This window comes from Scomber japonicus, chromosome 19, assembly GCF_027409825.1.
Source record: "Scomber japonicus isolate fScoJap1 chromosome 19, fScoJap1.pri, whole genome shotgun sequence".
Taxonomy (NCBI): Eukaryota; Metazoa; Chordata; class Actinopteri; order Scombriformes; family Scombridae; genus Scomber; species Scomber japonicus.
The window spans coordinates 10,168,312-10,193,169 of record NC_070596.1 but is presented as its reverse complement, the minus strand read 5'-3'; the positions used below and the strand labels follow the sequence as shown (position 1 = coordinate 10,193,169).

General features: G+C 38.9%; 1 protein-coding gene across 1 annotated transcript in view; it reads right to left on the bottom strand.

Moving 5' to 3' along the window:
- Positions 1-11,112: 11,112 nt before the first annotated feature.
- Positions 11,113-24,858, bottom strand: part of galt (galactose-1-phosphate uridylyltransferase) — a 31,614-nt gene continuing 17,868 nt past the window's right edge. Inside the window, exons 8-11 of the mRNA XM_053340192.1 lie at positions 21,571-21,703; positions 20,703-20,786; positions 11,863-12,017; positions 11,113-11,479 (exon numbers count right to left, since the gene is read on the bottom strand). Coding sequence (XP_053196167.1) covers positions 11,420-11,479; positions 11,863-12,017; positions 20,703-20,786; positions 21,571-21,703 — 432 coding nt within the window. The 3' untranslated portion in view covers positions 11,113-11,419. The remainder of the gene's footprint in view (positions 11,480-11,862; positions 12,018-20,702; positions 20,787-21,570; positions 21,704-24,858) is intronic.

Sequence of the window (24,858 nt, the reverse complement as noted above, 5' to 3'; positions counted from 1 at the left end):
CATGCAAGATTTTGAAAATCCAGTTTTCACAAGCGTAACCATTCTGTCAACAAGACCTTTGTCACACATCTCTATTGCTCCATTCATGCCCTTTTTCTCTCTCACTAAGTCTGATGTCATTCCAGATCCAACCACCTCCTCCTGTCCTATAGTAACCCCTGTTTATTCTACCCCTCCTACTGCTTCCTATTCCCTCATTAATGCCCGAGCACATATACCAGCGCCTCTCCTTCAGCACTTTGCCATGTCATCTTATGTACTGCTTAGTCATAATGTTCCAGCATTACTGGTATCTGGCAGCGTGTTACCGCCCCCTGCCTGCTTCTAGTCTTTTCCTTTCGCCCTCGTTGACCGATTTCCTGTTGCTGACCTTTGTCTGCTTACTGAGTAAATAACTTCTTCCTTTTACTTCTGCCTCATTGAGTCTTGCTTTTGAGTCCTTATCCCTATGTTCAGAGCTGTTAAAGTTAGTGAAAGTGTTAAAGGGGTACTCTGGCAATTTGCCATTCTACCTCCATAAAGTAGGGAGACAAATAAAAAAGAGACAGGTCACAACAGGTGCAGCAGAAGGTGCTTCTCATTACCTATTTTCATGTCTCCTCACTCCTCGGGTGACTTGGAAATCGCTTCGGTCTGCCACCATGATGGATGTATCAATTCCCTTATTGTTGTTGTTTGGAAGAGCGAGGAGCAAGGAGACTGCCTGCAGGAGGCTCCGGACCACCCTTCGCTCAAGTCTTTTATCAGACTGACACACCCCTATACTGAACCAGAATCAAGTTGTATTATCACTACCAAGTTTAGATGTTTTCTGATACCCCATTTAATTAAAATTAGTTTTTATTTGTGTTCACTGTAGTTCTTTCATCATTCCTCAGAAAGATTTTCTTTTCATTTTATCATTGCAATTTGCATTTTGGATAATATCACAGTCAGGGAGAGGAGGTGAGTCTGGTAGAAAGTTTTGGGTTTTTTTTCGGTATGAGTGACTAGCCAAAGACTCATAGATTTAAATCATAGATTTAGAAATAGAAAATGAACAACAACTTAACTGTCAGCTCATGTGTGTTCAGTCTCTGAGCAGTAACTTTACCAGCTGTGGTTTGACAGATCTGCTGGTTGCTGAGAACTTTTCTTTCTTTTCTTTTCTTTCTTTTCTTTTTTCTAGTGTGGCTGAAGCTCCAAATATACTGGATCCTACATTTCTTATAATGCACCAAGTAGCATCTTTGCATTATGCTGCAATACATTGTACTCTGAACAGTTCAGTTTCACTTGATTTGTGCTTGATAGAACTATTTACAAGCATGCAGTGCTAGCCTATTCCTTCTGACTTGTTTAAAGTGTGCTAAACTGAAGGTCCCCATTTGAACTTGTGAAGTTCAAGTTCAGAGACTTGCCATACAAACATTAGCTTGTTGTGGGTGTTTTCTCAAACAGATGCACTGGGACACATTTAGTTTCAAAGTTGAAAATACTGACTTGGAACTATGTACTTCAGACTTGCAATGGATTGTAGCATAAGACCATCCAAGCTTACATACTCTTTCAAACTGCACACTCCCAAGCAGCACAGGTTTTGTGTTAAAATATTCGAAGATGACATCATCAGTTCACCCTAATGACATCACCAGAGTTATTTTCTCCCACCATTGTCACACACGACATTGTTTTCACAGGCTAAGTAGTTCACCTCATGGTAAATAAACTAATCCTAATGTGTGAAATGAATGGAGTGTATATTCAATAATGCTTATTGTCATGAATACCTCCAGCCATATGCTCTGAAATGTAATAAACTCTTGGTGGAATACAATAAAATAATGGAATAGGGTGATATTCACACTCACCTCCAAAAGAATGTTTCTACATCTTATTTATCCAGAAAGCGTTTACTCAGCGCCTCCTGCCTGCACAACAGCACAGTAAAATATTCTTTTTTCTCTTGTCAGCATTTTAGCAGATGCTGACAAGAGCGCTAATGGAGGAATTCATTTCACAGATTGAGTATTACACAGATTGTTATTTATGATACCTGTAATCTGCCTTGTGCATCACGGTTGCCATTTAAAAGTCTCTGACTGCCCTCTGTTGTTCATTTACATATTGCTCCTTTACACTGAGCAGACACTAATGTATAGAATGAAGTAAGCTCACACCATGGAGGGTTTTTTCATGACTTAGCAAAGTTTAAATGATAACACTGCCTTTGGGGTGTGTCTTGTTTTCAAAGTGGGTGTTTTGAGTTGGGTTCTTTTTGTCACACTAGAGTCTCCCCATGCCATGAAAACCATTGTTCTTTGTTCGTTTTCATTTCACCCGCACGGCTCTGGGACCCAACTGTGAGAGTTTTCAGCCTTGTTTGAAGTCTGCTGCTGGTCTGATTTAAAATGGAGCTCCAAGGCAAAGTGAAGTCATGGTTGGCCTGAAAAAACTTTGACAGAAGAGAATGATGTATGCAAAAAAGTTGGATTTTACAAAGTTAATTTAGATGAACAGATAGAACACTGGTTGGGTTTATAGAGAGTTCATTTGATAACGGCAGTACCATGGTGGTGTATTAATCATGCCGTGGTTGGATTTTAATAATCACTTTTTGCCCACTGAGAGTCTACCACATGTCAAGAAAAAAAACAACCAACCAACCAACCAAATACAATTCTATTTACTTCTATTTAGCAGCACTGCATAGTTGCAAGAGCCAACTGTGAAAGTTTTCAGCTTAGTTTTAATTCTGCTGCTGCTGATCTGATTTAAAATTGAGCTCCAAGGCAGAGGTTGGTATGGCAATTTTAATTGACTGTGTGTGTGTGTGTGTGTGTGTGTGTGTGTGTGTGTGTGTGTGTGTGTGTATGTGTGTGTGTGTGTGCACAAGAAAAAGTTGTATTTAAAATATACTGCTATTTGTTGCCTTTTCAGCTTAAAGGGGAGTTATTATGCTCATTTCTAGCTGTGAATTATTATTCTGGGACAGCACTATAGCAGCTTTGCACAAAACTCCTTATTCATCTTAAACTAACTCTTTATGCAGCCCCTCAGGTCAGCAACCTGTCTCTTTACAGGAAGTTTTAGAACCTGTTTCTTTAAGGACCCCTGCAGATGAACCCACTCTGTTCTGATTGGCCAGCTTTCTGGAAGCCTGTCAACAGCCACTGTATCAGAGTTCTAATGGACCCGGTGATTAAAACTGGTAAAAACAGCAAATAAAGCAGTTTCCCATTAAAAATCAGTGTTGGGCAGAAACAGGCTGTCTGGAAGGGCTGCAAGTTGAGCTGATGCTAATGTTTCTCTGACAACGAAAGATCCAAACATCCAGGAGGTTTTTACTCAGAGCCGAATTATCTGCAGAGGTCTCCTCCTCTTCAAAACAAAGGTTAGTGTTTAAAAACAATACTACTACCCCAAAAAACAGTGGAAAAAATGCTATACTTTAGTGGAGCAGAGCATTGAACTAGCCCACTGTGTGTGGAGCAAAAGGGCCTGATAAAGAAATGTGTCAGTAGTCAACATTGGCTCAGACTGAAAGACACAGAGCGTTCAGAGCAGTCTGAAGCTGGTGCGTTTTGCTCACAGGGATTGCTTCCAGATACATTTACCTCATTATTTAACACTTTGGCCATGTTTAATATGAACATCCAAAATTAAATATGTGACTGAAAACAAGGAAAAGCATAATAGGTCCCCTTTAACTGATAAATCATTGGTACACTGTAATGAGAATAAAAAACTACAGACCACAAATGACCATAAGTTCTTTTGATGTATGTTGTAAATAACTTATACATGATGAGCTAAGGGGGCTGCTGGCTGGAAGCACACTACATAGATATATTGTCAGGAGAGAGCCCATCACATACAGGGTCTCAGAGAAAGAAATTACTGTATTGGGATAGATCCAAATAATATATCAAATGTTGCCCAATGTTGGACATATTCCAACTATTGGACTCTGTCCAAAATACATTTTATCATCTTTAAATTCCTTATTTTGTTTTCACTATGAAGCTTCTTCCAAAGCAAAAACACTTTGAGTGATCTTTGAGAGATTTCTCTCTCTATCTCATTTTGTGTTAGTTCTGCATCTTTTGTGTGTCTACTGCAGAGGAATTAAAGGCTGTTGTTCATCTTATCAGCCATTGCAAAAGTTAAAGTTTATCTACTATTATCAATTTGCTCTGGTTTCAATGCATCAAATTTCACAGCACAGAAAAAAGTCTGAAAACACATCATTCCCTGTGTGAAATCTCTGCTATGAACAGACTGTGCATTGTCAGTCAGAGCAATGAGTAACTGTGCTTTGAACCACACGCCACCAATCAAATATACAATTATGATAATAAACATAAGTTAAGGCTCAATAAAAGCAGTATTTCATTGTGGATGGATCATATCAATGGAATGTAATGTGAAATGGGCCACTTGTGATGAACCCACAATGAATTATCACCCAACTCTGCAGCTCTACAGTGATGTATTTGCCTCTTTTAGGTTATTGTTTTGGTCATATGACTTTCTGATTATGCTCTGGTCAACCAAATGCTCAGCAAACAGTGGAGGAAACCAGAGCTAAAATGAGAATGAACAAACTTACGGAGCCATGACTCCAAATGATAGCTAATGTTCCTTTGTGTTTGCTGGATGTAGACCTTGTTTTCTAACATGATAATAATAGCAACATTTTAATATGGTACATTGTAAGAGCTGTGGTGATGTGCAAAGCGAGGATGGTAGATCTAGTAAGGATGCACAGATCAGGTGGGAGGGTGCTGTTCAGAGCCTCATAAAAAGGTGCTCAGCCTATAAACTACAGGAACACTCTCAATATAATGCAATACAATAGAGTATTCCTGAGATAGACAATCTTATATACATCCAATTGTTATTGAGATTGAGCCAGAGAGGCCATGATTCAACTATGGTAATTCTTGAGGCTGTGGCTTGTTGAGAGTGGATGTTTTCTTTCAAATGAAGCCTCTCTGTGGTATCCTCACACCCCGCTGCTACTCCCTCCTTCGTTTCTCCCTGTATCTCCTCCATTCTCGTCACCCTCTCTGTCGCTCTCCTCCCTCTTTCTCATCTTCAGCACCCAGTGAGGTGACAGATTAGTAGGAGAGAGCCTTGCTCACGCCTCTCCCTAATTGGACTCTACTGAGCTGTAAGCTCCTGCTTGCATCCATCTCCCTCTCCATAGCCAGTCAGAAGTTCAACGAACAGAAGAGGGTGAATGTTAAGTGCTGTGTGTGTGTGTGTGTGTGTGTGTGTGTGTGTGTGTGTGTGTGTTCCTTGTAAAGGCTATGTCTACAAGTAATGGGGTCTGACACAAACATTACAGATAATGCAAATTTAGAACAATATGGCTTCTTTACCACAACAAAGAGCAACCACATAGCCCTGATGAATACGATATTAGAGTTTGAAACTCTTATGAATTCAAAATTACAGATGATTCTTTTCTCACTTTGACTTTGACTATTTTAAACCATGTTTAATCCTGTACATTGCAAACAAGGCAGGATCACTGTAGAATGACAGAAAAGCATGACAACATTGTATTTATTCCTTCCAATATGAAAAGGCACACTATAACTGAATCATCAGCTAATGGAATACACTGCATTTGTCATTCTAAAGTGCTACTACCTTCTGTGCAGGTCTACAACATTGTTAAAATAGTTATAGAGAAATATTTAAGACTTGACACCACGTTTCAGGAGATTTATGGGTTAAGGATATGCATGTGTGGAAAAGCTTCACAAATGCATCAGGTGCATCCAGGTGTGTGCAGGTATATTCTCTCTGATATATAAAAATATTGCTCTAATAAGCTCCACAGTGTTTTGTATTGGAAGGCATTCATTTGTGGTATTGTGTCCATTGCCTGTGATCATTTGCTGCATGTTACAATAACATGCCTTCTTTTCTAAACTGCATGATGTTGTTACGAGAACATGCAAATTTATACTAATCTGATTTCATGAAGCACATTTGGCATCATTAGCTGTGTTGGGAGAACAATCCTCTGCCGTATCTGAACAGAGCTGGAAAAAACGTGCAATAAGAATTTAGCAAAGGAGCCAAACTACCTCCCTTCCTCTGGCAGTTAGGAGATACACATCAATTACACACAAGATGCAACCACACACACACAAATGCACATTCCTCGCTGCCTGTTAGGAGATGGACGTATATATCTTGAATACACACACATGCACACACACGAACAGGGAGAGTCTCAGAGGAGTGATGAAATAGATGAGAAGAGGATCCACAGTGAGCCTGGAGGACTGGATAAATATTGACCTGAATGAATGAGGTTTGTCACAGTACATAAAAAGGGCTATACACAACACACACACACACACACACACACACACACACACACACACACACACACACACACACACACACACACACACACACACACACACACACACAAACACACACCTTGTCCTCAAAGAACCTCTTGGTCCATAAACTATACTTGCACATTGTCACTGTTCTACCATATATTTTAACAAAACCTGGAAAAAATGTTAATATTTCTAGAGATATAGAGATTGAGCTTGACTATAAGTAGTATAGATAATTAAAGTGGCGAGTGTGTGTGGCTGATATGTGTCACTGCAAGTTCACTCAAATCTGTCAACTGTTTAAAAAGGAAAAGAAAAGAAAAGCTAAAATACTGCAAGAAAGTTGTGCTTGCCTGAAGGAGAATAGCTGGTGTATCGTTGAAAAGTAGACGCGATAAAGCCTGATGGAAATCTTTTTTTCTAATAAACAATGACATTGTCTGCATTTTGTTGTCAATCTACAGTTAGTCTGTACTCCACAAGATAGTTAAAACATAATGAATAAAAAAAGATACACTGACAGAAACACTAGTGTGACTGTTAAGGGAGATGAATTCATTCATTAACATAACTTTCTTGGGTGGGAAGTATAGAGAAATGTAAAATGGAGCTACAGAAGACTTACTGGTGCTATTTTCATTTGGTATCTTGTCACATGGTGGCAAAGTGCTAAACATAAAATGTGTTGCAGCATGGGACCACAACCTAAAGGAACAGTGTGTACGATGTAGGGGAGGGGGATCTATTGGTGGAATATTGGCAGAAATGAAGTGTTTTAATCAGTGTATAATCATCTGAAAATATGAATTGTTGTGTTTTCACTACCTTAGAAATAATTCTTTATATCTACATAGGGAGCAGGTCCTCTTCCACAGAGCCCACTATGTTGCAATCTGCAATGTCACTACTAGGTGTCACTAAATCCTACACACTGGTCCTTTAAAAAAGAAAATACAATCAGCTGAGAAAATAAAGTCAGGTCAGACTCTGAGTTTCTGTGTCTGATAAAAGTGATACTCAATAAAACATATGCTGAAAGCAAGGCTGGGAAGTCAGAATTGAGTCAAAGGGCTTCTCTCAATACCAAGTACGATATGTCCGGACTTGCATACTTGCTAGTGGGGGCACAAACTTCTGAGGACCGGAGGACGCAGTACAATCATTCTGCAATTGGAACCGCAGTGTACTTACTGACAGCAGCAGATCAGGTTCAACACAACTACCACACTACATTTAGACAAAATAATCTCAAAGCTCCACTAACACTTTCTTTGCACAGTAAATAGTTATTCAGTCTGTGCTAAAACTGTTATGTAGCTTGATAAAATATGATTTAATATAGACTGATCTGTTCATTTCGTACACATATATTTATAGAAATATACATATAGAGCCCCAAAGACAGCACATGAATTATACCAAATATCCAAATGCTATGGAGACGAAGCAGAGGTAAATCACCAAAGAACTGCAGATCAGTTCAGACATTAACTAGACATACTAGGCACTATCCAGTTTAGACACGACCCTCAAGGTTGGTACAAAATGCATTCTGGGATACACACAGTCAGCTCCAGATGTATCCTTGATAAAATGGGAACAAGTGCACATCTGGGTATTTGAACTTTACTTGGCTGGATGTGGACCCTGAATTGGAACAAGAACACAAGTACAGACAAGGGCACAGATTGAAAAAGGGCTTGCGGTTGCTCTTGATCAGAGTTTTCCCTTCAAGGAGGGAGGAAGGAGATGAGGTCAGACTAAATGATGCAACTCTGAGAAACAAGCAGTCAAAACCACTTTAGCTCCACATTCATCTGTGAAGATGGGGTAAACAAAAGTGCGTAACTGACAGCCTAACCTAGGAATTTACATGGAGCTGATCATCATAAGCCAACGGGTACAGTTTCTCTGTCAAGTCACTGAGGCTTATGTGTAGAGACAGGGTTTTTTTAGATAAAATATTAGTTGTGAAACCAACTGAACATTTTTAACATATAAGTCTGTGTGCTCATTCTTTGAGGCTACAGGTGCATCAGTAATTCTTTTCTTCAGCAATTTCATGTTGTGATATTGAACTTCTTTGCATGGATTTCTTTCTTTCACTCCTGCTTTCATTGTCTTTCATTTTCAATGGCACTAAAATGACCTGATTCTGAAAAACTGTGACATTTTTGTTCTATTCATTCAGTTTCAGAGTATCTGTATTAAGATGATATTTTTCTTAGTTTTAATAAAACAACATTCAATGAGTACATAATCTGAACATGTGCAATTGCTTGAGAATCAATCAGCATGCACATTGTCCAATACCTGTTACTTCTGTCCACTGTTGTCTAATCTAAGGTGTATATACCAACTAATCACAGTTTCTTGTACATCTAGTCCAGTTGGTTTAATTTTCAAGATCAACTTGAATAAACCTGAAAAGGCTGCAGTGCATTACTACACAACTTTAATGTGGCTTTGACAAAAAGAAGATTCTCAGTCATCCAGGTCATGCTTATCCATGGAGGGTGGAATCCAGGGCAACTGGACTTGGTCTTTAAATGTCTTCAAGTATAGTCCAGTTGCCCTGGATTCAACCCTCCTTGGATTTCTTTGATAAAAAAATGAGAGCAGACATGATGATCACTGTGGGCAAGTTTTGGTCTCTGCAAGATTATTTTTTCATGTACAGAAATAAACTGAAAACACTGGCTGCCTGTAAGGTATACAATTTAAGAGATGTATGGTATGCTTTGGAAGAAAAGACCAAACAGTCCTTAACATCTGACTCATATGACTCATATTAGTCCCCAACCCTACCCAAAAGTGTCAGGACTCATTCCCACCCTCTCAGAACTGCACTAACATTAAAAATAACCTCTAGACATGTTTTAATATATATAAAAATCTTCCTTGGAATAACAAATGATTTCTGACATGTTTTTCCTTCAACATCCTTAACATCTGCTCCTTCATTGAAGAATTGAGGATTTATGCCTGAACACCTATTTGCTCTATATGGGGAACTTTCTGTAGCTGACCGTGACAGGAATGAATAGAAGCTTTTTTATCAACTTGCAAAAGGAAGAGGAGATTGCATTGAAAGGGTTTGCTATAGGTTAAGCCAGTCAGCTGCTCAGCCTAAATCCGGGTCAGCCTCTTTACTTTTTAAGCAACACTACCATCTGCTGTTGTCATAGCAAGAGCGCACCTTATCTAACACTTCAAGAGATAAGTTTCCATTCATATTTGCATTTACAATCAGCACAAGTACATGTTTAACTTGTTTTCACTTGTAGTATTAATATAATACAGTTGGAGGATATTATGAATATGTGAAGAGTCTCATAATCCAAATGAGCTCACTGGATCTTTGTCCTATCCCCTCTCTTGTGAGTAGTAGTACTAGTATTATACCAGGACAAGAGCTCTAAGTGATCCCTTAGTGACAACAGAGTGTTCATTAAATTTCCCTTTATACACCTGATACTTATTTTCAAAGTTTATTGAATAATTAGAATGACGTAAATGGGATGGACATTGCTTGTTCACACCCAAGAGGAATGAATGCAATTAGCAAATATAATGTGAAATCCACATTATTAAACAATAATTCAAACTTATAATTCAACAGTGCTGTCTTTTGTTTGGTGTTGCATACTGTCCACCTGTTCTCTAGCTCTGCCAAACGAGGGCTGTTGAAGCACAAAGTGGTATTTTTGTACTAAAAAGACAAGGCTGCTAAAGCCTCCTGTTAGTTTCATTTGAGCTTTAGAAAACATTTTTACACAGAGCGAGAACTGAAGATTTTGTCCCTGATTACTCAAACTGAAATTGCTTCAGGCAGCCAGGAAATTATTACATTAATTACAGCAACAAAAGAACAAACAATAAGAGCAACCAATAATGTGTTCACTGTACAAATGGTAATGGGAGTATTAAGATACACCTATGTGAATCTATTCTTTAATGTTGACCCTGAATGTACACGTTCTCCCTGTCTCTCTCCATGGTCCTGAAACATCCAGATTTAACCACTGTGATGTCTCTCAATGGTTTTGTAATCCATCTCAGACTATCTCTGTCCAAGGTACTGAAACATCCAAAGTCTTTGACCCAGACCACTGGTTCATTCAATAATCAACCCATGTAACCGAGGACACAATCTATATTGGGCATACGTTGTGATACTACTCTAGACATGTTCCAACTTCATTATCAATATGTTTCAAGCCCTTAAAACTCTGATTCATGCTCAAAAACACTGTTGGAGCAGCCTATTAGGAATACCATGCAGTCAATTTAGGGTTAATTCAGCAAAATACTTAGTATAATAATGCAAACTGGAGAAGAGGCATCTATTGTCTATATAATATGGAGAATTGCACGGTTTCTCACACCTTTGTGGCTGAAATCTATTAAACATTTAACCGATTCAAGGGTTACGTCCCATTCAGAAACATTTAAAGAAACAAAGACATCCATTTGAATCACAAATAACTCATTGTGTTGTTGGAAGAAATGCTTTGAGCTTGAAAGCTTTCCAACATTACTGAACAATAAACAAAGTTTGTTTAAATTCACCAGAAGGGACAGCGAGGAAGAAAATAATAATGTTCTCTCATTATCTCCCAAAAACATAGGGGGTAGGGATTCATGTCACATTTAGTTTGAAGTGCATTTCATAATCATAGGAAGGAGCCCAGTTTCTGCTGTGCATACAGACAAATGTGAAGAAATAGGAGAAAAAGAAACATATACGGTATATTGAGCAGGTAAGAATATGTTTAATCCATCTGTTGAAAAAGGCACAATTCAAACAATGATGTGGCAGTCAGATATTTTCATAATTAGAAGCTAACTTCATGTGATATAAAATTTCATATGAATTTTTACATTTTTTTTTAAGAGTAAAATAGCAAAGTCATCAATTTGAGTTTCATTTTCACACGTATTCGCCCCAAAACAAAAGCGATGCATCAACAATGTCTCTGGGGCCGTGCACCCTGGGATCCTCCACTCCACCCATTGAAAGTAGATTTCCCTTTTAATTTCATTCATCTTCATTTCTTCTTTTCTTTTTACTGGTTCTGTCTGTTTTTATAATGTTCTTCTGGTAGATTCCGCAGCTTCTCGGCAGCCTAACAAAACAAAAACACAGCAATGCAAAGCTTGTATACAGTTTTCAAGACAGATGCACGGACAGAGTGAATCTAATAAAATCTTAGTTTTGCATTAACAATATAAATACTACATATGTCAAATCTTGCTGATTTAAAACACTAAAAAGAACAACGGCTCACAAATGTAACCTCTTTAAGTGCTTTATGATCAAGTTATTACTGTGAATCTTCCCCTGATCAAACTTGATGCATGAAATCTAACAGTAATCTCAGTGACAGTACAGAAAGAACAATAAAATGACATTGTACAATTATCTAAGGTATTTACTGTATGATGCCAGACTATACACGTTAACGTCAGCATTGTATTAAGTTGGACATGTGCATGTTATATTAGTCACCTGTTCAGGGGTGAGGTCTCTCTGCTCCTGGGCGAGCATCTCATAACCCACCATGAACTTCTTCACCGTGGCTGATCGCAGCAGAGGAGGGTAGTAGTGAGCATGCAGCTGCCAATGGGAGTTATCTTCCCTTAAATGGGGCCCAGTAGGGGCTCCTGAATAAAAAGAGGGTGAAATTAGTCTGGAGACATGGGGCTAGTTTTATTCATGGTTAAATAGAGATCAATCGGAGGTTTAATTCACACTGATGGCTGATTGATCCTCTAGATAAAATGAGGGGTCTACAGGCATGACCGCAACAATCATCATGCAGAGTGAGCTCTACCATCACATTAAAGTTCCAGCTTGACATCTGCATAGCCCCCCCCCCCCGCCCAAAAAAAAAAACCTTTGCTAACACTACATTCCTGCTGAGTTTACAATGACAGGAGGAGAGAGGAGTCTGGATGCTCACTTCAACTGTTCTTTGTGGTTGAGTCATATTAATTCATGTCAGTTTATGTTGACACAGATAAAGGAATGTTTCAACATTTAGCAATTTAGTTTGATTAAGTAAACTGTTCATGTAGGTGATACCATGTCATTTCCTAATAGTTAAAAGATTGTTTAAAGATCCCCTCCTGGCATTTATTAAAACATACAAAAATACTCTGCTTGGAATAATAATGTGTGTCTGATATGTTTTTTTACCATGTTATAACCTTCAAGGTCTGCACATACAACTGTAGGACGTCATTTTTCTCTCTACACACACACACACACACACACACACTGCTAAAGGCTAATTGAGAATATTCATAGCCAGAACACAAGGAGCCCATTTACAGTATCTCTCTGCCATCCACACAGCGTGAACAAAGCCTTTTGCTGGTTAAGTCTTTTAAGATGCAGACCACACAACACCCCCCCACCCCCCAATGATGTGATTGTTGTGATGAGGTGCAGTGGATCTATTCTTTCATTTAGTTTGTTTTATAGCACACCCACTGGAGGAAAAAAATACATTAAAAAAAGGTTTTGATTGGCTGGCAGGTGTCCATTGATGTCTAGTAATTAAAAAGAATGACTGGACAAAGCTGCAGGTGGTGATGCAGGTGTTTGCCATTTTAAATGAATGCACCATATCAAGCTTTAGGTAATGACAGCCAGAGTTTAGGCTTCAGTGGTTTCAGTTAAAGAGCTTGGTCTGCTTGTGCTGTTTAGGTGGTGAAAACTTGATAAATGGCCAAAGGGAGAACAGTGAAAATTTCAAACCTGTCAAAATCTATTAACTCTGAGAGGAGAAACACAGAAGACTTTTAAAATAATGTTAAATGCTTTACTGTATATTGCCTCTTGTTACCTGTACTTTCTTTTGTGTTTGTTTTTGTGTACTTTCATTTTTTTGCAAATAGAAGGTCTAAGGGTAAGCATTGTACACTGTATAGAACATAAAGCCATTTGAGAAAACATTGTGACTTCAGACTGTAGAAATAACCTAGAAGCAGCAGCAGCAGGAGAAAAGTCAGTGGACATTTGCCAAAATCTCACATAGCTGTTGAGATCTGGTCACCATTAAGTGCTGCTCTTACTCTGACTGGATCTTCATTCATCATGTATAATATTATTCAGATGTTTCCTTTCATTTGTTACCATTGACAAAACATATACGACACTGCATGACAAATTGCATTATTGCATGTCTGTAAACCACTGCATCACCAAAGACACATTCCTGGTGATTAGTGACTGTATTTAACATTTAATTAACTTCTTTGTTACATTGCGTTGCTTTCTGATCTTAGTGGGAGGTAATGAGGTGATCAGGGAGGTTAAACACAAGACAAATCTCTCTTACATAAACACAAAAGAAATAATAATTAAAAAAAAAAAAGATCCCCTAAGACATTTCCTGACAATAGGGGCTGATCAGACACAGACAGAGACGACAGGAGGGTGATATAAAGGAAACTAATGGATACGAGTAAAATAAAGAAGAACAAAGAGAAGGCTGAGGAGTCCAGATAAGGAATGAATGGAGATGGATGCTCCTATTAGTAGACAATTACCCAGTTTAAAATTGTCTTTGTGTGTGTGTGTGTGTGTGTGTGTATTTTAGAATTAACATGTATGTGTGTTAAATATAGTGTATGTATGTTGAATTCAGAGTCAATGTGTGTGTGTGTGTGTGTGTGTGTGTTCTCCTGCTTTCTATACACTGACTGCCAACATTTTCGGACCATTCTTGGGAGTAGGCAGAATTGGGGAGTCTCAACGCTGCATGTTATGTCCGGGCTCCCACTGAAGCACTGTTAATAGCATCATTTGAGTAATCTTACACCAATTAAGTGACTGGTTTCATGCATATTCAGAGAGAAATCATGAATCTATTAATCTGACACATTTCCTGATACTTCTATACATCCAAGATGTTTCATTCATCCTGCTTAAAGTCCCCATCCACTTAAAATGTCTGTTGTACCTTTAGTTGGATGTTTGAGCTTCACTCTGCAGAATGATGTATGTGTAGAGTTTGACACTTGAAGGTTTTTTTTTTGACATTCATCTGTGGAAAGTGGAAAGTTTTGTTTCTCTGTGCTCACCGAAATGATCTGAGTTATAAGTGGTGTAGCCTACGAGCAGAATCTGTGACATCACGGCTAGTTTGCAGCGTGTGATGTGGAGACCCCGAAGCCTCCAGTGCACATACACTGAGAACAGTAGCAGACATGTTGTTTCCAGCGGTTAAACCTTTGAAATGAAAGTATTTTTATATTAGATTCAGGATTTTTAATGAGGTTGAAGGAGATGTCATTTGAAGGATTTTTTAGCAAGTTTACTGAAGTTGTGAAAAAAAACCGCACCATACATATATGACACAATTATTTATTCCAAGCAGAGGGGTTTTTATACGTCTCAAAACATGTCTGTTGGGGATCTTTAAGTATGTAGCCCGTCCTGTGTCTTCGTCCTTCAGCCAGCCTCTTAATACTTTTTTTAATGTGTTGTGTTTTCCTCCTGAGGGAATAAGCGAGTAGCTTTATCTAATCCGTGATTTCCCAGGTGGCTTCAACACCATCCAACCAACTTCTCCCTCACCACACTCCCGCTAATAAGCTTTGCCCTGAATAAAAGCCGGCTGTTTCTAAACGAGTTAAAATAAAGCACAAACACAGATGGGGAGATAACACAACTCATTATGTGAGCCAGGTGCATGTGTGTGTGTGTGTGCATGTGAATAAGAATTTTTCTAAAATTAGGGCTGTCAGAGTGTGCAGTATGTGTGACAGACACAGTGTGCTTTCTAGCTCACTAAGAGCACATCCATTATAATCACTGCACTCTCTTTGCCTTAATCCCCCTTGATAAGGTTAAAATAACACCATTATTTTTGGACTTGTAAGTTTGTCTGCGTCTAATTATAAAAACAGCTCTAATTCTATTAAAAAGAACAACAGAAAACTATGGAAGCCTACAGGGGACAAAATTAAAATGAAAGTGTAAACTTAAAAATGAAAATGTAATTCCACGATAGCGTTATAACATTTGTTATTTGAGAAACAATGAAAATGGAAAAGCTATTTAACATTTGATTTTTAAAGTGTTACCGCACTGTCCAGTGGACAATATTCAAATTGAAAGTTGAAAATGAAAAAGCAATATAAACAATGTAACCTGCTTCTCTGTTTAAGCAAGCGATATTTAATTCCTCAATTTAAATTGAAAACAACATTTACCAAATTGAAAATGAAAAAGACCTTTAACATCTCATTTTCAAAGACTTGATCTGCTGCACATATTCAACACCGCCCACCTGTCTGTTGCATTTACACTAACAGTCACACTCTTTTTAAAAAAAATCTAAATAAAATACAAATTTCTAATAATTTGAAAATGAAAATCCTAAATTTGACCATGGACAATCTGTGGAACGTGTTTACCAAACTATGCTTTAATAATGATCTAACTCATTAGAGCAGTTCATAATAATTGAACTCCAACCAATATTAACTGGTGCATTTCTTTCTGTCTCTTTTCTTACAGCATCCTCACTTTCATCTCTCACTCTCATTACACCTTTCCTCTTCCCTGCTGTCTTCACTGTTTTGACTAACCAGAAACACGAAGGAGCTAATAAACCAAACTGTAACATTTGACACATAATTAGGTACATGTACTCTGAAAATGTGTTTAATATTACCCTATTTTTTGGTGGTACTGGCAGTCAGTTCCACTTCTAGCGCAACAAACTTTTTTCTGGGTCTTTTTTCTTCTTCTTCCTAATGACATAATCCTGATGCTAGAGATCAGAGCAACATATTTTTTTACTTGACACTCTTTCCATTTGTTTCAATGTAAACTGGGATTTAAAATTCATTACTAGACTCATGAACTTGAAAGAGATTGTAGTGAAACGTGTGTTTGCAACAGAAAATGTGAATAGGTGAACCTGCTGGGCTATGTGCTTATAACCTTCAATGCATCACTGTAACATGAGCTTTAATCTCCATCTACGGTAAGAAATAAAACAGACTACAAGATTAAAGCCAAAGCTTGCGTTGCTACGATTTTACTTCAAAGATTTCATATCTGACAATTTTTTTTTCTCTAAAGAGACTGAGATGATGATTGTGTCCTTTCATCCTTTTCGCTACACTTCAGCTTGGGTGGGAGTATATCATCTATCCTTTTTATAGTGTGCTGCCTTGCTCTGGGCTTCTTACTGCTGGCCAACAGACTGACAGCAGCATTTGGGGGGCACCTATAAGTGATAATACTGTGAAATAGATCAGAGACGATACACTCATGCCTTCAGAAACTGTCTCACTGAAACGATTAACGTTGGGATTAGTTACTTCCTGACAACCCAGCTGTGGGCTGAATTAAAGATTAATTTCACTCTCATTGTTAGTCTGTCTAATAAGGTCCATGTGCACAAGTTATTGGCCCGAGGCTGCTCATGAAAGATGAAACAGATCACAGAAAATCCATAATTCAGAATTATAGAATTTGAAAGGGGGGAGGAAAAAAAAAGGACAATAGCAAAGTTTTCAAAGAGTTCATATTTTTGAAAACAAATCCAGGCTCCAGCTGTGAAATGTTCCTCACTGATTTTCTTTTTTTTATCATCAAAACTATTGAGTGGGTTTTTCTGCTTTGCTGTTGACCATCTGTCTTGCAGGTGGTGCTCGTTGGGATTTGTTGATATAGTCTCTCTGCTGACAGATGGCTTTTATCTCGTGTTAAACTCACCAACTTGAGTTGAGTTCATTCGAAACTTAACTCCATACTCTCTGAATACAGAAATCATTTTATTTTCTATCAGAGAAAGCAGCACTTTCTGTATACAAAAGTGCATCCACATTCATGCTGTGGTTTATATTTCCATATCTGACGTGCTTTTGAATTTTTCATTTCAGGCATTTACCTGTCATATTTATTCAGAATGATGTACAGCCAGTGAGCAGTGAGATTTATTTCCTCTAAAACAACTCCGCAGGATGTAGCTGCTGCAGGGACTGAACCTGTAACCTTTATCTTGCACGAGGATCACTCCGAGCGCTCAGCCGTGCCGACACCGCTATCCTCTCTGTCACACATCACTCATCGCATCGCTGCGCTCTCCTAACCTCCATTCCAGGTTGAACCCTGCTGCAAGGTGTTCCTCTGACAGCCGTTCACGACAGGTTTTTCCTCCTCGCTGTTTGTTTCACTACAGATAAATATCAACTGGGAAGCCTGAGCTGATTCACAAAAGGAACAGCTGTCTAGACTGTAAAACACCTTTACAAAGCTTAAACTTTTCTATATTTGTGCAAACTGCTCTTTCGCAGCAAGCCTGGCTGTATTTGAAATAAGATTCATACACACATCAGGGCAGTTGTGATGCAAGTTCTTTTAAGAATAGATTTATTTGGGGATTTTCTTGTCTGAAATCTATGCAAATGTATTTATGACTCAGCTTATTCTGTAATAATAATAATAATAATAATATGGCAATTTCCTCATTGCAGAGTTTATTCTCTAAAGAAACTTGACAGCATTGTTGTAGGTTTGCATTGCTTATTCACTTGCTTTTTACTTGCGACTACTTTGACTTGACTACTGTCATTTCCTCTGACTGTGGTATTTTGCCGTGATGCAAAATGAATGGGAGCAACAGGCTCCAGATTCATGGACGGTCACTAAAATGGGAAACTTCAGTATAACATAGATGATAGATATAGCACAGAAAGTGGCTTAGAGTGAAGGTATCTCTTTCACTTACAAATGCTAAAATAAATGTAATCCAGAGTCAGTCATGGAAATTATTGCCAGCAATTAACCTCCCTCTCGCTGAGTCACTCCATCAGTTCTGTTCACTCAAGTGATGCCCTATAAAATCAGATTTTCTCTTTAAATGCTGTGGGTTCAAAGGAAAACGCTGACACTATAATCCCATTACAATCACTGTATAACATTCTCTCAAGATAAGCTATTATGTCTTTGAAGCACTAAAAGCCAGTGTATGTGACTGATGTGAAGTCTTGCTCTTTGGAGAGATGATTGTTCATTTGATACAGGACTGATAACACCCGTGGAGACAGAGGCATATTACAATGAATGATTTGGTAGCGTACATAGACACGTGTGTATAAGTGCAATAAGGTTGAAAAAACATCTCTCGGAATAAACTTGTTCATCTTTAACAATTAATATTAGTATACTGTAAATCTAAACAATAATATGTGATGGCACATTTCTAGTGATCCATTGATTTCTCAAGCTCAAGCACCATGGTCACAGCATCTTTTTAAACAGTAGAAGCTGGGTGACGTCCATCAGACAAATCGGGAAACTTTTATGTCTGAACTCCATAGCAAAAGATAAGTAATGGGTTTTTATTAACACTGCTCTAATCAATGGGTTTTTAATGTTAATCTTGTGTCATAATAAAGAAACCACAGAGAATGATTAAGTTCCCCTAAACTGTATGATCCACCTTAGTGTCTTTCAGCTCATTGTTTTGGTTTCATGGTCACAACATGATTTTTTTATTTTCACTCTCACTGCCAGTGAGTCTCCCCACAGATTTTCCCCTAATAGAGCTAAAAAGACTGAAAAGAAACATGACTCCAAATGAATGCTAATGCAGCCCATTGTGTACTGTCTTTCGTTGTTATGTTTACAGCTTGTTGTGCTACATCCCAAGTGGCCAAAACAAAATCTGTTAATGCAGATTTTTAACAATTACTTTGCATTCATGTGTGTAATTTTAGAGTTTAAAGCCCCCGACTACGTTTAGTGTTTCTGAGCAACATTAAAAATTCATGAATTAATAAGAAAATAATAAAAATACAGATTTAATGCTTGTTAAACTCATTAGGACTGTGTGGGTGTGGTTTGATCAAACAACCCAGCGACTGTTATTAAATCCTGATTGGTGCACGCAGGTAGATGACATCACTTTTTCTAACTGAGTCATAACCATTATAAAAAAAATAAAAAAATAAAAAAACAGTGAGAAAAGCACAAAAAAGAAAAATAGAAGTCTCAAATTTGAAATTAGTAAAACTGTAGCGTTCATGTACTGTAGGAGTCCATTACTCACAACAAGATGTTGATTAAGAAAGTGTTCAGTGTCTTTAAGTACTGCTGTTATATATTTAATAAGCTACAATTTCCTGCTGCCTTTTCAGCCAGTGCAGCTCTCTGAAAACACTCGACTCTGCTCTCTCATTTAACAATCTAAAAAAATTCTGTTGCTTTTCTCCTGTCATCACAAAAAGGCCCTCCCGTCATGCTATTAAACAGACCAGATGATACAGATTTCTGTCACCCCCATGCTACTTTAAACTGATGGTAAAAGCTTGGAATTACACCACGAGTGCTCTTTAGCTGTGAGAACCCCTGTTTTCCTCCCCCGGTGACGTAAAAGACAAAAAGCATTAAATATGCTGATGTGTCTGACACCGAGTATCCATTGAAGTGGTAATAAGTGGGAGGACATCAAAGCTGGGACTTTTACAGCTGAAATGACTGGAACGAAACAAGAGTAGGGAACACAAGCTGTGCCTTAACTTACATACAGTTCATCTTTCTCATGTCATTAGGCAGGCTAATGGATGTCCCTATGTGACGTTGCTGCTGCGTGATGTGAGCTTATGTAAATTTATATCTGTGAGAAAGAAGAACACTGACTAATTTGTGGACTGCAAACAAAAAATGGAGGCATGGAGAACCTTTTTTTCCTTTTTTTCTCCAAATAAAGCACACAGTGTGACGACATAGAGTGAGGAAGGTGTGAAGAGAAATGTGAGAGGTGAGATTTTTTTCTGTTGCTTGTGGTGTGAGAAACAGAATGGATGCCAGGATATGAGACACATGGAGAAGTGGAAGTGATTTAAAAATCTGTGGGGTGTTGGGGCTGTCACAAGAACTTTGGGTGAGGTGTGACAGCGTTTTAATGCTCTTCCTTTCTTTATCTCTCGTCATTCTTGCTTAATTCGATACAACAGCAGAAGTTCTTATAATCCCGACTGTGAAAAAGACTCAGCATCACATATTTCGTTTTGCAGATTACGCCGCGGACGAGCCTTCAGACTACCAACTGTCAGTGGAGCTTGTTTATATATCACACCCACAAAGTTAACTTATAGCTGACCCGATAAGAGAACAGCCTCCAGTTTGTTACAGTAACCTTGTGTTCCAATCCACCGATCCTACCGCAGATTGTCATGCGTTTAGACTCAAATTATCTTAAATCTTTTCTACCATCTGTGCCTCGCCCCTTCTGTCACTCCCGTGAAGAGACTTCAAACAGGTTATCACATTTATACCAAAGCTTTTTAACCCTCCCACTCTCCCGCTTTTTGACTTACCGTGCCAGCCCATGGAGTAGGGAAACGAGACTTCAAACAGATTGTCATACTTGGTCAGCAGCCGCTTCATAATGTCAGCCAAACCTGATAAACAGAGAGACGGGCAGAGGAGAGGGAATAATGTGAGCAAGCATGAGGAAGGTGGGTAGGAGAAAGAGTTGTTTGAGTGTGTTTTTTAATTATGAATGACGTGAAAGAGTGAAGCTGAAGAGACATCTACCTGTTGTTCTAATGGCAGCAGGCAAACTACAGGCATTACGCAGTGAATTTAAAACAGTTGAATGTGACTCCAAGCATCAAATCAGAAGTTCGTTGGACCACAAAAAATACCACAATTGCTGGAATCAGCTAATTGCAGGAGATGGTTTTGATTTGTTATTCTGTGATGAAGCTTCTCCCTGTCGATGTTCAGTTTTCTGTGACTCAGACGACACAGCCTATCTCTTGTTTATATGCCTTGAGATGCATAACTATATTAAACAAACTCAATCAGCTAAACAGACTCTTCCTCCACCACCTGAGAGACGGCAGCATAATTCCTCCAAATGAGCCTTCGGTTAATGTACAGATGCTGCAACGTTTGTCTATGAGGTTACCTGATCCCCAAGATCTTACCAGAATTTGTTCTCTGACAACAACATCTGCCAGAGTCATTAAAAACCATGATGTTAGAAAGGAAGGGAACTGCATTAATTAAACAACTGATTCAACCATTGAGTATGTGACTGCACATGGAAGATGACAAACAGGAGGGGCAATGGGTGGGAATTGAACCTGCAGGCTCCCCTCTGAGCCCTCCCCCCTCTTTAAATTACCTTATTGCTCTCTCTGTCACTCACTCTGTTGGAATCTTCACAAACACACTCACCCGCCCTCTCCTCTGTGGTCAGGTCATTGATTCTGAGGACATGTCGTCGTGGCAACAGCAGCAATTGGTAGGGCCACGTTGCCCAGTATGGAACCACCGCCAGCCAATCAGAACTCTCCACCACCACACGGACCTGAGAGGAGAGACACATATCTGATGTTTTTTGGATGTGCAGGGTGAAGTGAAACTGTGCCTGTGAAGTGTTTTATAGATTATGGTGCAGATAGAGGAAAACAGTGTTCAAAATCACCTCAACATTTTTAACAGACAGGGAGGGTTGAACTGCATTGGTTTTTTTTTTTTGGACAATTTCAACACACATTAAAGTTGGACATTAGAAGAGAGCATGGGTGGATGTTGTCACTATGACGCATGCTTCCTGAAAAGAGCTACCTGCTGCTGCTGAAAACATAAGAGGTGAGTGTGCTGAGACTGAACTACACAATAAATGTGCCATAAAACCAGAAACAAATAGCTGAAAGTGGAGTTGTAGGTACCCTCTCAGTCAGGAAATGCTGCTGCTAGCTGTGTGACCTTACCGAATGATGAGAGATTTGTTTGAAACACACAAATGCAGTAAATGTGTTTCAATGAGTAGATGCAGTCTCAATATTACATTGTTTGTTGGTCACAGACCCCATTGTGGGCCTAAACTAACTTCATCTTTTATAATGTGCTGGGTCTGAGCTTACTGTGTGACTCATTAGTGTATTTTGTTCCTATCCAGGTATATATTTTCATGTTAATGTATACATGTGTGCTGCATTGTTATATTTTCACAGTGCAGAGACAATAAACAGCAGCACAGATATAGAGTGCAGGCACCAGGGCCATCATTCCACCCAACACAACACAAACCAGGCCTTAACTATCCTGACCACAGTTACATCACATTAAACACACTCATGGTAAACCCACACAGGTCATTTTAAACCCTCTGCCTGATTAGACCTCTCAACTGCCTGATGAAATAATCTGGGGTAGGTGTGGCTCAGGAGGTTGGTGGTTCAATCCCTGACTCATCCTGTTCGCATATCAAAGTGTCCTTGGGCAAGATACTGAACCACAAATTGCTCCCGGTTGCACCAGCACCTTGCATGGTAGCTTTCTGGCATCAGTGTGTGAGGGTGGGGGTGTGTGTGAGTGGGAGAGTGGGCAGCAGAAAAAAAAAAGTTTGGACAAAAAACGCTATATGATTGCAGCCTTTTAGCATTGCCCACTCTGACTCTCCTACTAGCTTCTTCTGCTTTTACTGTGACAGTAACACTGCGACTGTCACAGCTCCATCACCGTTATTGGTACATGTATTTTGTATAATTTTAGCATAGCTCCATATAAGCAAAGGCAGAAAAGCTGAGCCTTAAATATACTGTATATATGTGGTAATTCCTAGAATCAATATGCAACCCCCTACATTGATTTTACATATTCATCCTACAGTTTCCTCCTCACATCACAATCTTCCACCACACCAACAGATTTTTTAAAATGTTATTTAATTTTACATATTTAATTTGCAATGCAATCTAGGGTTAAAGATAAGTCTCTGCTAAACCCTGATTATCAGTAATCAGACACCAAGCTAGAGAGTGTTAAGGCATCTTTAGCTTCCCACAGGTTTGCTCGGACTTGTCCAGCAAGGCATTTGTGCATAATTACAGTATCTACAGGGAATACTGTGGTGTTTAATAAGTGTGAAGGAAAACACAGACTAATCTAACAGAGTTCTGTTCTCTTAATGAACTGAAATGCATCATCATGTGCATCTATAAGTATTTGTAATGTATTAGTGGAACGATTATAATCAAAATTTTAAGTGGTTATCCATTATTGAAAGAAGCCATACTTCAACTTAAAAATGCTGATTTCACACTTCTTACTCTCTAACTATATTCTTCAATTTTTTTTTTTCTGGTCACGATTTTCAGCCTTTTTTTCCTCATCTTCAATGTTCCTTCTCAGCTCCTGCTCACACTTCCTTTCCACTGCACTCTCCCTCTAACAGGATTATATAGGAGCAGAATGAAGATAGAAAAATAAGTGAATAGGTATCAGGACGGAGAGGGAAGATGGAGGTGGCGGCGTGGACTGAAGAAAGAGAGAAAGAGAGACAGAGAAAGAGAGAGAGAGGGGGGGGGGGGGGGGGAGAAGTGAAGGATGTCCTAAAATGGAAACCTTACAGACCGCAAATCCTAAAGAGTTTTATTCAATTAGCTTAGAAAGTTTTTGTTTCAAAGTCGAGAGTGTCACCTGGGACCCGAACCCCAATTCAAACTCCTCCAAACACTGCAGTGTGCCAATTTACGGTCCTAACCTCGGGTCAGAGAGACAGGAGCAAAAAGAGAGACAGACACACACATGCGCACACACATACACACACACACACACACACACACACACACACACACACACAAAATGGATAAGAACAAGTAGTTTAAGGCATGCTTTCAAACGCTCACACACACATCTGCTTCCACTCTGATTTTATAAAGGTCAGCTCCCATGAGCGGCTGTCTAAGAGTTTCAAGTGTCTACTCTGCTTTTCTCAAAACCTTAATGTTATCACCTCTTACACACACACACACACAGACACACACTCCCAGTAGGACAGGTATCAGCTCATTCCCTGAATGAATCAGTGGCTGACTCCTCGTTTCCTTCCTACCTGCACATCTCTTTCTCTCTCTCTCTCTTTGTGTCTCTATTTCTGTCTTCACACGCTTTTTTCCCCTTCTTTCTCCTCCTACTCCTCACTCTTCATCTGTCATTCTACTTCAGCAAATTTCATTTAATGTCATACTTTATCCTCAAGTCCGTTCACCCGCTGTTCTCGAAGAGAAATAAATCATTTCCCTTTTAGATACTTAAAAAGAATCGGCTTTAATTCAAGAGGAGAAAAATGCCTCCTCTCGAAACTGAACCCGAGTGGATTTCAGCCTCATGTATGAAGTGGCTAATCAACTTTGAAAAGGGAAGGTAGAGAATGTGATTTCGGCATTTATTTGGTCAAGACAGAATCATGCATCCTTCTAAACAATCACTGAATAATCTGGATGAAGAAAATGTAGAAAATTAAACATATTTCTGTTGCTTCTTGCATATCATTCCAATGAAATAATAAAATATATTGGCTCTGCTTTCTTTTTATGCATTCCACACGCACGACATTGGATCACACCAGCACAAGAAACATGGGAAGGTTTGTTAATTACCACTTAAACTCAGACTTGCAGGTGGAAGCCTAAGAGAGAAAGAAGGAAGGATATAAGGTGCTGCCAGTTAATCTCA